Source organism: Patella vulgata, chromosome 5 (assembly GCF_932274485.2).
Source record: "Patella vulgata chromosome 5, xgPatVulg1.2, whole genome shotgun sequence".
Taxonomy (NCBI): domain Eukaryota; kingdom Metazoa; phylum Mollusca; class Gastropoda; family Patellidae; genus Patella; species Patella vulgata.
This window is the reverse complement of record NC_065883.2, coordinates 75,120,634-75,135,600: the sequence shown is the minus strand read 5'-3', so window position 1 is coordinate 75,135,600 and position 14,967 is coordinate 75,120,634. Positions and strand designations below refer to the sequence as shown.

General features: G+C 36.1%; 1 protein-coding gene across 1 annotated transcript; it reads left to right on the top strand.

Moving 5' to 3' along the window:
- The first annotated feature begins 1,909 nt into the window (after nucleotides 1-1,909).
- LOC130010399 (NAD-dependent protein deacetylase sirtuin-2-like) lies at nucleotides 1,910-14,619 on the top strand. The gene is made up of 15 exons (XM_050551261.1): nucleotides 1,910-2,025; nucleotides 3,035-3,147; nucleotides 3,943-3,985; nucleotides 5,075-5,254; nucleotides 5,717-5,823; nucleotides 7,290-7,346; nucleotides 7,764-7,832; nucleotides 8,466-8,589; nucleotides 8,947-9,012; nucleotides 9,463-9,518; nucleotides 9,837-9,913; nucleotides 11,428-11,488; nucleotides 12,649-12,710; nucleotides 13,609-13,675; nucleotides 14,411-14,619. The coding sequence occupies exons 2-15, from the start codon at nucleotides 3,094-3,096 to the stop codon at nucleotides 14,501-14,503; spliced, it is 1,116 nt and encodes a 371-aa protein (XP_050407218.1). The 5' UTR covers nucleotides 1,910-2,025; nucleotides 3,035-3,093; the 3' UTR covers nucleotides 14,504-14,619.
- The last annotated feature ends 348 nt before the right edge of the window (nucleotides 14,620-14,967 follow it).

Genomic DNA, 14,967 nt, shown 5'->3' with positions numbered 1-14,967 from the left:
ATTAACTATCTTTAAATGACAAAGGACTGGTAAGCTCATGCTGACTTGGGGAAACATTTTAAAATCATAAAAGAACCCTCGCCTCAACAACGAAAACCTATTACAAAATTGTTATTATACATTTTCCATATTTTGAAAAACACCTACAAGCATATTAAAGGGGGTAATTAATATTTAAGGAAAACTGCATTTGAACAATAATTAATAAAAATAGTTATATATGTCCTTTAGATTTACATAAAATGTGAAAGGAAACCATTAAAACATGAATAAAATTCGGCAAATCATAGGCACATCAAAAATAATGATCGGCACGCGTTCGGAATACTAATTTGCGGTAATAGAACACAAAACATGACTCAGAGATATTCCGTCGATGCCTGCCGATATCCATCTTTTACTACTATGAATGCTCATATATCGATGGCTTGGAACACACCTGTACTATGTCCATTTTTAAGGTTTGAGAAAAAAACGTATTTTAAGATTTCAATAAGCTATAAAAAAGTAAGTTATCAGTGGATGTATATGGTTTCAGGAAAGATTATTGCTTGAATCAATTCAAATAGGCTGATAGAGACGCACTTCAACTTAAGCACAGCATACAGCTGATTTTTGGATAAATGTGATCCACAATGACTTATGTCCGTACTTTTTTGTCAGAATAATTGCACAAAAGACTTATGTCCGGACATGGACTATGTGTGTTCTAAAGAAATATGTGGGTAGTGCACAACAAATGACTTATGTCCGTACTTTTTTGTTCAAATTGATGTACAAATGACTTATGTCCGCACTTTTTTGCCAGAATAAATGCACAAAAGACTTATGTCCGGACATGGACTATGTGTGCTCTAAAGAAATATGTGGGTAGTACATAACACTTATGGTTATTGTGCCTTTTCGACAGCTTTAAATTGTCAGGGGACTTGTATCTTTTTACACAACAAGCGCCCTGGAATAAGGATTTTTAATATCTAAAAATCTTATTTTCACCAAAAATGGACATAGTACAGTTGTGCTCTAAGCCATCGATATATATAAAGACAAAGGATTAAAGGCACGGCACACCAAACACATTAAACAAATATTGACAAATAAGACAAAAAAATAATCTACATTATGTAAATATTGTGAACAAAATAACAAGAAAATGGTGATAAAGGGGATCGATCTCGAATCATGGGCAAAGTTAGATATAGGGCCAGAAAATAACGGAAATTTATGGTTATGAAAACCCTACTCAGGTTACATCAATACACAAATCACTGCTTATATAAAGTGCCAATAAAACCCAGACCTTAAAAATGTAAAAGTGGATTTTATTTTTATTTGAAGACCAAAGGGTAACAACTCCTGGAGGAAATCTGTCCAATCTCCGATTTCTTAAAACCAAACATATTATTAAGGAAATGGTTAATTAGTCACAGAATATTGATTTAATATAACCCATATTTAATTAGACTAATAGAATTACAATAGAATTATTTGAATGCAACATATATACCCCACGCATGATTATTATAGTTATTATAATAATTAATTGGGGAGGGTGGGGTGGGGGCGGTGCTGGTACCTTTGGTCTGGCTACAAATCATCCCAAACTTCGGCTGCCTGTCTACAGTTAGCTCCGCCTGAGAAAATGTATTCTCGAGCCAGTCGAGGTATGAATAAGGAGTAGGTATGTATAATGTATTTTTATGTAAGAAATGATCATTTGGAATATTGACCATTGTTTCTAACTCTTTGATCCCCAGTTGCCTATGCAAGGATTACGAAAGTTCTAATATTGTAGCGGCCTCGCGAATATTCACTGATGATCACTGCACAGAGTGATCACTGTGTTGCCTATGTTGAGCATTATTGTTAAAGGTAGACAACTCCATTTAAGTTAAATTGACTTGGTTAACTAGTTTCTGGTAATTGTCGTTCTGTTTATGTTTTGGGGTAAGTATTTGTGGTGCAAGACTCCAGAAGAACCGAGAAGTATATTGTTTCATCTGTCCTGTCATTCAAATTGACTTGGTGAGAATGTTTTGCTTACTACTGGTGTAAAATTTATTCATATTTATCATATTAATAACTAATGACATTATAAAATTAGTTCAATAGATCTTGGGTTTCCTATTTTTATTATTGAATGAAACACTCCTACCTACTTCAGAAAAATTGAAATCTACTAATAATAGATATAAAGGCAGATGTTATTTCAAATATGTAGAAATATTACAAATGGCCTATGACATGTCGTTGGACGTGATCCAGGGGCAGCTTAGGAGGCGTGTTGAATAACCCAATAATAACCCACAATAACTAGGCTATACGGCCAATAACACACAATAACTCCAAAATAACACCCAAAAACTCCAAAATAACACCCAATAACTCCAAAATAACACCAAAGAACTGCAAAATTTAGATTTTGGAACCACAAAATAACAATTTAATTGAAAAAGTGTCTGCTTTGTGCCAAAATCGGAGTTATTGGGTAATTCAACGCGCCATCATCCAGTTGAACATAGAAATGCAAGGATTGTTTTTGTACAATGTGCAAGTGCCACATGAAATTGGGTATCAATTGTTTATGGTTGTGACATCTGATGTAAATGTTGTGTAGGTATTATGCTGCATCACTGTGATGCTCCGAGGTAAACACAAACCCTTGTTACACAGGTTTTATAAAGATATGAGGGGCTGGATGGCCGAATGGTTAGCACGTGCGCGCTGTATGATACGGCCTGTCATTGAGCAGCTGGCGTGGTTTTCGATTCCATGGTTGTGCGTGACAAGGAGTAGGGTCGCCTGACCAATCTTATGGGTTTTCTCCAGGTCATCCGGTTTCCTCCTACTGCTAAAGACCCCTACGCACAAACGAATTATTGAAATAAAATTAAACCATGTGTTGGTCCAAAAATTCCCTAGTTTGTGTGGAGTGGATGTTAAATCTTTCTCTCTCTCTCTAGAGGCCGCGGAGCGGTTTCCAAAGTCAGGGATCTGATAATTCTTTAACAATTTTATGTTCTTTGAATTACAGCCGTCTGCTGAAGAGATTTGATCAATAGAAGGTTTGGATCTATTTGTAACACAAGCAAAATGGCTGAAAAGGAGGAGACAGATCCTAAGACTCAACCGAAGTCCGATAGTGAGGTATGTTATACTATAGTTGAATGTATTAGGGGCTAATGAAGACAAGCGTACGCCATGCAGTGTGCTATCGGGAAAATTATGCCTGGGCAGTGGTACTACGGCCTACTCTTTATTTCGAATTACGTGTATGTCAATGTTTTCTTGAGACTTCAGCTTTTACCACACGAACGACTAGACGCTGCCCTTGTTTATGGCTCCCTGTCCTTCACCACTGACAAAGGGAAACCACGCTAGAAAATCCAGGGGAAGTTTCTCAGCCAACACCGGAATCAAACCCTGGACTTCCTGGTACGTGAGCCAACGCCTTACTCACTGAGCCATCGCTGCTGGAGATTGAATCACAGAGCAACTGTCAGAGCCAGATGAAAGTTTTAATGTAATTTGGGGAGGTAGATTGTTTGAATGGTTTTAACGCGTGTGCGTTAGATCATAAGGTCTGTCATTGAGTCACATGGCGTGGTTTCGACTCCCCACTTGCACGTGACAAGGAGTGGCATGGTTTCGATTCACTGGTTGTACGTGATAAGGAGTAAGACCGCCTGTCCAACCTCAAGGGTTTTCTCTCGGTCCTTCGGTTTCCTCCCACTGCTAAAGAGCCATACTGGCAAGCCAATCATTTAAATAAAATTAAACCACATGTTAGTCCCAGAATGACCTAGTTTGTGTTGAGTGGACCTCGCTCTCTCTCTCTCTCTCTCTCTCTCTCTCTCTGTTTATGACCTAGTTTGTGTAGAGGGGAGTTAAACCCCATGTTGAAAAAAAATGTTTAATGTAATTTATTTATTTATACTTTAGAATGTTGGTGTGAATGCCCAGAAGGTGTTAGATGGTTTAAATGGTAGGTCAGAATTGTTTTTCTAAATGTGAGATTTTGGTAAATTCCCAAGAGGGGTTGGGTGGCCAAATTGTTTCACGAGTTTGAGGTCTGTCATTGGGTCAAGTGGTAGGGTCAGTTGCCTGTCCTACCTTGTGATCCCTCCCGCTGCTAAAGATCCTTACGTGCAGTCAAATTATTGAAATAAAATAAAATTATGTTAGTCCGAAATGACCTAGTTTGTGTCGAGTGGATGTTAAACATCATTTCTCTCTTTCTGTAGACCACGATTAGGATTTTTAACAATTTTCATTGCTAACTCTAAGAGTTTTGGCCTTTGATTACGTTAGAATTCCAGGGCTACAATCATGATTGTAATTTTATGGAATTTGAGAATTTTTACAACAATAGTTCCTGGGTTATCTCCCCTGAACATTAATATGTACCGGTACATAACTGTACTCATACTCACTTCAAAGAGTTCAATTCTTCACCAATTTACATAAGAAATTTTTTATTAGTATCATGGTAAAGATGGGTTCTTAATCCATTTCGAAACGAACTGGCAAGTATTGAGTCAAAAGAGGTCCTGATAAGAAATAGGGTAATTTAGCTCCCAATTCCCTTTAATATAACCAGACCCCAACAAAAATAATTCTTGTAGAATGTGGTATTCTGAATAGGCTAATGTATGATTACCACGATAAATATGGATAAACAGGTACACTTGCTCTAAATTTTCCATTACTTATGACCAGTGATGGGATTTCAAAATTTTTCTTGTCGGACATTTTTACCGAAAATAAAGGGGCATAACTCTTATCATTATTTAAGCAGGCGGTTTCAGACCACAATTAAAAATCATGTGAGAATAAAATATTCAAATTCGTAAGTAATAAAAAAGTTATGACCCTTTAACATTAATTTCATATTTTAAAAGGCCACTTAATTTGTATCTTCATCATGTCTGACTTGATAATTTCTTCTTTAAACGCAAAACTGTCATTACTTCAAGTGTTGAAACTAATTAATTTCAGAAACTGAATAGAAATGAAAAAGTTGCAATCACTGATGTTTTCCTTTAATATTTAAGGCTTTTCATTTTTGATACAGAATTTCTGGATCCAAGTTTTTTGGGTAATTTTATGAGAGAGAGGTTGCATCTATCAGATGATGTTGATGAATCAGGGAAACAAGTTTTAGATGAAGTGAGTGTAGAAGGCGTGGCCAGATATATTAAAGATAATAAATGTAAAAACATCATCACAATGGCTGGTGCTGGTATCTCTACATGTAAGTTGGTTTGTAATTCTTACGCGAAATAAGTGGTCCAATGGTATAGATCACAAGAGGTGTCATTCCTCACAGTGGCTAAGTGAGTAAGACGCTGGCTCGCTACTCTATAGGTCGCGTGTTCGAGCCCTGCATTGGCCGAGAAAGTTCATCAGGATTTTCCGACGTGGTTTCCCCTTGTCAGTGATGCAGGACGGAGCGCTTGACAAGGACAGTTGTATGGTCGTCCTGATGGGACGAAAAACTGAGGTCCCGTGTATACATTGGCATGTAAAAATCCCTTGGCAGTTGAAATTTGATATGAGAGTAGGCCATAGTGCCCCTGCCTGGGCAAAATTTCTCTCATAGCACCCTGCATGTCGTATGCCCGTCTTCATTAGCCCAGTCGGAGCAGAACAGTAGAATGTTAAACCCCATTTCATTTCATTTTGTTAATTCTGATTTGTTTTTTCATAATTTTAGCGGCAGGTATTCCTGATTTCCGTAGTGAAGGAAGTGGTTTATATGACAACCTACAGAAGTATAATTTACCGTGTCCAGAAGCCATTTTTACTATAGATTATTTTCATGTAAGTCGGGCTCCGATATTTTTGGGCTGGTATCTATATGTAGACGGGAGTGAGTACATGAGTCAGGAGGGAGTACCTGAGTCAGGAGGGTGTACATGAGTCAGGAGGATGTACATGAGTCAGGAGGGAGTACATGAGTCAGGAGGGATTACATGAGTCAGGAGGGATTACATGAGTCAGGAGGGAGTACCTGAGTCAGGAGGGTGTACATGAGTCAGGAGGGTGTACATGAGTCAGGAGGGAGTACATGAGTCAGGAGGGATTACATGAGTCAGGAGGGAGTACCTGAGTCAGGAGGGTGTACATGAGTCAGGAGGGTGTACATGAGTCAGGAGGGTGTACATGAGTCAGGAGGGAGTACATGAGTCAGGAGGGAGTACATGAGTCAGGAGGGATTACATGAGTCAGGAGGGAGTACCTGAGTCAGGAGAGTGTACATGAGTCAGGAGGGTGTACATGAGTCAGGAGGGAGTACCTGAGTCAGGAGGGAGTACATGAGTCAAGAGGGATTACATGAGTCAAGAGGGAGTACACGAGTCAGGTGTTATAATTCTCATTATGGTTTTATTTCTCTACCTTAATTCAGGGAGAGAGAGAGAAATGGGGTTTAACGTCCACTTGACACAAACTAAGTCATTTCAGGACTAACATATGGTTCAATTTTATTTCAATGATCCACTTGCGCTTGGGGTCTTTAGCAGTGGGAGGAAACCGGGGAACCCAGAGAAAACCCACAAGGTTGGACGGGGCAACCCTACTCCTTGTCACGTAGAACCAAGGAATCAAAACCATGCCAGTTGAGGCTCTAATTAATGCTTCAATCAACAAGAAATAAGATCCTTAATTTATTTCTTCTATATTATTATTTATCAATTTCTATTTTCCCGTTAAAAATAAGTTAGTACCGTAGGTAAAATCCACCTAGCACTCTGTCTATGATTTGCTAGGTATAATGATGAAGAATGCCACACTCATAAGAGTTACCCCCAGGATCACCAAATACCTGATAGTGTTGGTGACCTAGACTGTAGTTGGCGAAATAGACAATACCAAACATACAGTCTGCATTTTCAAAACCAGACTGAAAACTCATCTGTTCATGCAACAATATGGATGAAATGGAACCAAAATGTATGTTACAATGAAAATCATGCGCTTAGAAACACTCATTTCGGGACTAACATGAGCGTAGGGGTCTTTAGCAGTGGGAGGAAACCGGAGGACCTGGAGAAAACCCACGAGGTTAGACAGACGCCCCTACTCCTTGTGGCATACAACCGGGGAATCGAAACCACGTTAGTTGACTCAAAGACAGACCTTATAACTATTCAACCATCCCCCCCCCCCCATGTGTAATGAAGTGCTATATAAATCAAATAATAATAATCGTTTGTATAAATGTATGTACTTTGTGAAATGAAACCAATAAGATTATCTTCCTTCAACTTTGTTTTCAATGTTTTCAGGAAAATCCCAAGCCTTTCTTTGTATTAGCCAAAGAGTTATTTCCAGGTACATTAACGGTAATTATAGTTTTAAATATTTTATTCTGCTGCTTTTGTATTATCCTGCTTTTGTTTCAACCATTATTTTAAATAAAACACATGTTTCTGATATTGGAATATTGTGGTTCAATACATATTTTCTTCTTGCTTTCATTAATGTCTGTTAGTTTTTTAGAGGGTGGGTGAAGGGAGCTTTTAATGGAATATGATTGAACACCCCAACCAAATCTTTTAGAGTGACATAATGAAATACTCAATATTTTTTTTTTAGAAAAGTATGAAGTAAGAAGTGTTAAGTCATCTTTATTATTTTATTACTCCCACATTGAAAAGGTCATTTGTCTCTCCTTCACAATTTCTTATGAACACCCTCCATAGCCTGGCAACCTATCTTTAAACTCATATTTTATTGTAATTTGTGTTTTGTATTTCCAGCCAACACCTTGCCACTATTTTATCCGTATGTTACATGATAAAGGTTTATTATTAAGACATTATACACAGGTTAGTATAAATAAAGGTTTATTATAGAGACATCATACACAGGTTGTATAAATAAAGGTTAATTATTGTGACATTATACACAGATTAGTATCGTTATATATGATTCGCCCCCCCCCCCCCAAATAGTGAGGCGTGATCTGTGGGGTGCCTAATCCCGATGGGGCGCCTATAATGACATGATTGGTGGGGCGCTTTATTGGTTTGGTTTGTTGTCCACGACTTGATCAATCGGGTGCCCAAAACGGCCTGATTGGTGGGCGCCAATAATGCCAATATCATGGGCACCCATAATATAATTGGTGGGGTGCCCATAATCTTGTGTGTGATGGGTTAGGCGCTCACGTATTAATTTGTATTCCTTCCTTCAAATTTTTATGATGTTCATACCAAAATATCATAATACGAAAATATGCAAATTCAGCCTCAAAATTGAAATTTTCCGTCATTTTCATAGTTCCAAAATTTTCTTGGGGGGGGTGGGGAGCCCCGTCAAGTATAGGTACATCGGCATCCCCAGAAGCCACATCTGCGCCACCAGAAGCCCTTGCCCCCCCCCCATTTTTGGGCTAGCTACGGGCCTGTACTATACATTTGTGTCTGGGTAAACATGTCCAAGTTTTTCTCTTGTTTCAGAATATTGATACATTAGAGAGAATATCAGGTTTACCCGATGATAAAGTTGTTGAAGCTCATGGAACGTTTCATACTTCACATTGTTTAACATGTAAAAAACAATATACATTAGAATGGATGAAAGGTTAGTTTATATTTTCAGATTTATCTTTAAAAAATGATGATTTCAGTGTAAGAATGATGGTGTAGAGAGCGACGCTTCGTATCAGACCCCCCACTTCAGAAACCACCCGGTGGCCTCTGGAATGAAAGAATGAAATATATAGATCTGTATTTTAATCATAATGGACATTTGCGCATCAATGACAGGCTTCCATTTTTGAAAAAAATGTCAAAATAGTGGCAATGTCGTCATGTTCGGTTCCATCCAGGTCAATATAGTATGCTCATTCTTATTACCTCAGCACAAACAAGCTGGTGCATAATTGACATGATCTAGCAATAAAAACACATTTTTATATTTCCTTTTTGTATTTTGTAGAAAAGATATTTTCTGATGTGGTACCACAATGTGAAGAAACAGATTGTGAAGGTGTTGTGAAACCAGGTGAGTGACTTCTTTTAAATCTTGATACTAGTTGATATTTACTTGATTTTGTAAATCTACCGTTCAATCAGTTGGCATTTCACAATTAAAATATTGAACTCAAATCCTCTTAAAATATTGAACTTAAATCATCTTAAAGAAATGAAATAAAATGTGGTTTAACATCCTACTGTTCTGCTCCGAACTGGGCTAATGAAGACGGGCATACGCCATACAGTGTGCTATGCGGGAAAATTTGCCCGGACAGCGATGCTATCGCCTTTTTTATATCGAATTCCAACTGCCAAGGGTGCTTTTTACACGACCTTGTTTTTTCATCCCATCCAAAAAACTACCAGTGGATACTTTTCCTTACAATAACATTTGTTAAAATAAGTCAAGATATCTAGTAAAAAAATTTCTTGATGCAAATATATTGTATCTCAGTAAAAATTTCTTGGCCTTTTTCAGATATTGTGTTTTTTGGTGAAGCTCTTCCAAAAAGATTTGCAGATTGTGTAGGACCGGTGAGTGGATTTTAACTCTTTATTTTTCTTGAAATAAAATTGAACCATAGTCCCAAAATGACCCAGTTTGTGTTGAGTGGAGTTAAACACTCTCTCTCTCTCTCTCTCTCTCTCTCTCTCTTTGTTAAACTATCTTTCTGTCCAGCTGTATATCTGTTCTTCTATCTATGTTCATTTATCTACATGTATCAGTACATATGTCTATCTTCTCTCTATCGATTATTAATTAAGAATATAAACAAATAGACAATTCATATATACATCATAACATTATTACAAATTCTTTGTTAAATTTAAAAACAATTTTGTTTTTTGCAGGATTTTGAGAATTGTGATTTGTTGATTATAATGGGAACATCTCTTAAAGTTCAACCATTTGCCTCACTATCATCCAGGTAAACTCACTATTATCTAGGTAAACTTCACTATCATCCAGGTAAACTTCACTATCATCCAGGTAAACTACAATCTAATCACTATCATCCAGTTAAACTACAATTTAATCACTATCATCCAGGTAAACTAAAATCTAATTAAAATACAGTTCTATATTTTATTTTATAATTTTGATGGTCTCTACAACATTATTTACCTAGAATTTATCTTTTTTTCATTAAAAATAGACGAACCAACTTTTTATATTGTTGTTGAGTGATTAATTTTACAGTATTGATCCATATAGTTAGTGTTGTACACAAGGCAGTGTATACATACTCTGGAACACCTGATAATATATAATTTGATTAAACATACATTATGTAAGATTTAGATCAAGAGCTAACCATTCTTGCTATAATAGTTCAAAAATAGATAATTTAAAATTAATAATAATAAAAATTTCATTCAAATTACTCTATTGCGAGCGAAGATATTAGCCTTTGAAGGTTTGACAAGACGTGTGCAATAATTTCAACCACCGTACTGGTTGTTTGCAGCTAAGTCTTGCTCCTCCATTTTTAGCTGAAATCAAGACATGGCTGAACTGTTCTAATCTATTTAATATCAGGGAAATCCGATGCCATCGAGAGTTGATTATGACCTGGATAAGTTAATTAATGTCTAATTAATAATTTAGATAACATTTCAGGCCTAAAGAAAGACCTACAATAGACAGATTTAGCTCTTGCATAATGTATGTTTAAGTTTAGATGTGTAAACTAAACCTTCTGTATAAAAAAAAGACACCCCAAAACAATACACCAGGCACAGCTTTATGGAAGACAATATACTGAGTGACATTTTCACTAGGTTTCTCTTTATTCGGTCACCCTAAACCTCCCAGTCTTCAAAATACGGGGTGGAAGGGTTTGAAGCCTGAATGGTTAACACGTGCGCGCTATATCATAAAGTCTGTCATTGAGTCAACTGGCGTGGTTTCGATTCCCCAGCTGTACGTGACAAGGAGGAGGGTCGCCTCTCCAACCTCGTGGGTTTTCTCCGGGTCCTCTGGTTTCCTCCAACTGCTAAATACCCCTACGCGCAAGCGAATTATGGAAATTAAATTGAACCATATGTTAGTCCCAAAATGACATAGTTTGTGTCGAGTGGACGTTAATCCCCATCTCTCTCTCTCTCAACATACGGTCTCTTGTCAACATTTGCCCATGCATAATCGGAAGTTTTTTATGTGATTGATTATCCAGTAAATTTGGCTAAGTCAAGTAAGAGTTACACCCCTTCCTGAAACAAATCCCATAATTCATGCATTATTATAACCAAACATGAATCGTAGTGACGATGAATTAGGATTAATTAAAAACAACATATATATGACCAATGAAGAGAATTTATTATAACTACACTTCAGTTCTAACTATCTGCCATTGAAACATTTTATCACAAAATAAATATTTATTGATTTTTAATTAAATTTTATAAAATGAATATATATTGTTTCTCTTTTTTTAAGAGTATCTAAAGATTGTCCTCGTCTGTATATAAATCTACAAGCGGCTGATCCAGCACCTGCTGTAAGTAATAGGAATTTAGTTTTGAGATAAACAATGGAAAGGGGGGAGGGGGAGAGAGGAAGATAAACAATGGAACGGAGAGAGAGAAGGAGGGAGGGAGGGATGGGGTTTAAGGTCCACTCGACACAAACTAGGTCATTTCGGGGGTTAGACCCCTATATGCAAGCGAATTAATGAAATAAAATTGAACCATATGTTAGTCCTGAAATGACCTAGTTTGTGTGGAGTGACTTAAATCCTCTCTCTCTCTCTCACTCTCACTCATTGAGTCAAGTGGCCTTGTTTCATTCCCAAGCTTGCATGGGTTTTCTATGAGTCCTCTGGCTTACTACTAACCCCTACAAGCAAGAACATTACTAAAGTACAAATTGTATCATAGGTTAGTCCAGATGGTCATGGGGCCTGTTTCGCCAAATTTTAACTAAGATAAAATCCAAATTTTAGTAATTTGATTGGCTAATATTAGATTGATTTTAGTGCTTAGCCAATCAAAATTGAAGTATCTACTAAAATTTGGATTTTGTCTTTAGTTAAAATTTTGTGAAACAGGCCCATGGCTTTTATGTATCCCGCCATAAAGCTTAAGTGTCTTATTATGAAATATTTTATAAATTTAACAAAATCTTTTTCATGAGAAACATCCACAGAATATTGAAATTATATTTACAAATATAAATGTATTAAAGCGATAATTTCATATTTTTAAGTTACATTTTTAAAATGTATTAAAATAAAGCCTTAAAATAGATGGTATCTATAAACAGCCCTACCTTGTTAAAGAATAATCCTATTATTCCTATAATTTTCTATTGCCAGTTGAGAAATTGGCAAAAATATCATTTTCAACTTCAAATTCAAACGTTTGAAGATAGCTATTCCATGGGGGGAATAGAAAAACAAGGGTGGTAATTGTGTTATTATTTCTGGGGTCAATGATTTTTAAGTGTGAGAATGATAACTATGATCGTATAATAGTGAGTTGACAACCTATTGAGCAAAAGACATAGAAATAATTATGTTTTGACTTTCTTAGAAAATATGAAATTCTCGCTTTAAGTATCCAAGTGGTGATTTCATTTTGACACATGTAATAATATTATTATTATTATTATATTTGATATAATTTATTATTAATTGAGCATATTTTGTTTTTATTTAAGGGTTTTCTTGCCTTCTTCATGCCTACTAGTAGTTTTGATTTTGATTCAGAGAAGAAATACAGGTAGATATCATGTGATTAAGATTCATTTTATTTTTACTTTTGATGAAAAGTGACAGTCTAATTAAATTTACTGTTTTTGTTCCAATTTAGTTTTTTTTGTCATATCGCAATGACTTCTTTGATGCTAGAAACAGAAACCATAGGTTAAACTCGAAAGTTAATACAAGTTCATAAGCGCACAAGGATTGCAGGATTTGTGTGGTCATGTTGTTATCCAATTAAACAAAAACATTTCCTTTCTCAACATACTGTTCTTTTTATGATGGCATCATAATTTTATTTAGACTAGAAAAACTGGAAAATTTACAAACTTAGAAATAAAATTAATATTATAATCTTTAAGTGGCATTTAGTGATTGGGAAACACAATAACAGAACACAATGTTGCTGGGATACAATCACTGGTTTTATTCTAAAAGCACAACGTTTCGACAAGTATCCTCTTGTCTTATCATTGTGCTTGTAGATAAGAGCAAGCTGTTTAAAATACAGATCTATATTTCGTTTCATTTTTTTATACTATCGATGGCCTACACTACATGAAGATCTGACAGGTTGCAGTGGGAGGTCGTGTCAGGGGTCATATGAGTGGCTTTTGACCCTATGACATCAGACATTTGATTAACCAATCAGCATTGATGTTTCTAGTAGGATACTCACTGTTGCGTGCATTGCACGTCAAGATCTCACTGAAACAGACCGTTTCATTGGCTAATCCCTCACTTAACCAGAAAGCGGGTTATATAGCAACTCTTCCCGATCCTAGTGTAGTGAAGACAAGTAAAACAAAATTTTGAACTATAAAAAATGAAACGAAATCGGATCTGTGTTTTAATCAGTTTGCGAAATAAGAGTATACTTGTCAAAACATCATCAATTAATATTATTTGTAATTTAGGGATGTGTTTAAACAAGCAACATGTGATGATGGATGTCAACAATTAGCAGATTTAATAGGATGGGGGGTAAGTTATATTTCATGTATAAATAGATTTAATAGGATGGGGGGTAAGTTATATTTCATGTATAAATAGATTTAATAGGATGGGGGGTAAGTTATATTTCATGTATAAATAGATTTAATAGGATGGGGGGTAAGTTATATTTCATGTATATGTACTAAATAAATAGATTTCTCTCTCTCTCTCTCTGGTCGGTCGTATAAGCATTTAATGCAGTGATTCTCAACCAGTGTGCCGGGGCACACATATGTACCGCAAGATCTTCCTAAGTGTGCCGTGAAATTTTGAACGGTACACTAAGAAAATGCGAAAAACCACATGATCCCAATTGAGTATTCACTGGTGTCTACTGATAAGTTCATAGCTGCGTTTTTCTTTATTTACTTTGAGTCACTCTGTGTGTCTATGACTAGTCTGTGTCTGCGCTTGTATGCCATCTATGACTTGAAATGTTTTTATTTTGCAAAATTCAAATATTTTTCATAATAGCCAGGTGTGCCGCTATTTTTTCATATGTTCCAAGGGGTGCAGTTGGCAAAAAGAGGTTGAGAACCATTGGTTTAATGCATTGCAGGATTTGTCTAATCTACTCAATATCAAACCCATCGATTGGTCTAGCGAGTTGATTATTGGCTTGTCTTGTTAATAAATGTTATTGTTCGTATTGACAATTCTTTTATTTCAATACAAACATTTCCCAAAATGTTATTCTGAGATTTTCCCATTTCTATTTTACAGAAGGAATTAAAGACCCTAATAAAAACCGAGACAGAAAAGATTAATAAAGAAAACGCCAAATCTGAAAAACCAGAGAAAGTCAAAGCTGTCTGAATATTAAAACTGGTTTTACTTGTTCACAATGTTGTATTATTGACTTAAAGAGACATTAACACTCTAACCAAAAAAAAAAAAGAAAGTTGTTATTGATAATTTTGAATAATAACCCTGAGGTATTTGTCCTGAGTGTTTTAAAACAGGCCTTAAAAATCACCAAAATATCAATCTGATTAAAACACAGATCCTATTTCGTTTCGTTTTTTATAGTTCAAAATTTCGTTTTACTTGTCTTAACTACACTAGGATCTGAAGAGTTGTTATATAACTCGCTTTCTGGTTAATGTGAGGGATTAGCCAATGAAACAGTCTGTAACGGCGAGTTCTTGGCTGCAGAGCACGGAACTGGGGGTATCCCACTAGAAAGATCAACCCTGATTTGTATCAAATGTCTGACGTCATAGGGTCAAAAGCCGCTCGTAGGTCAGATCTTCAAGTAGTGGAGGCCATCGAAAGTATAA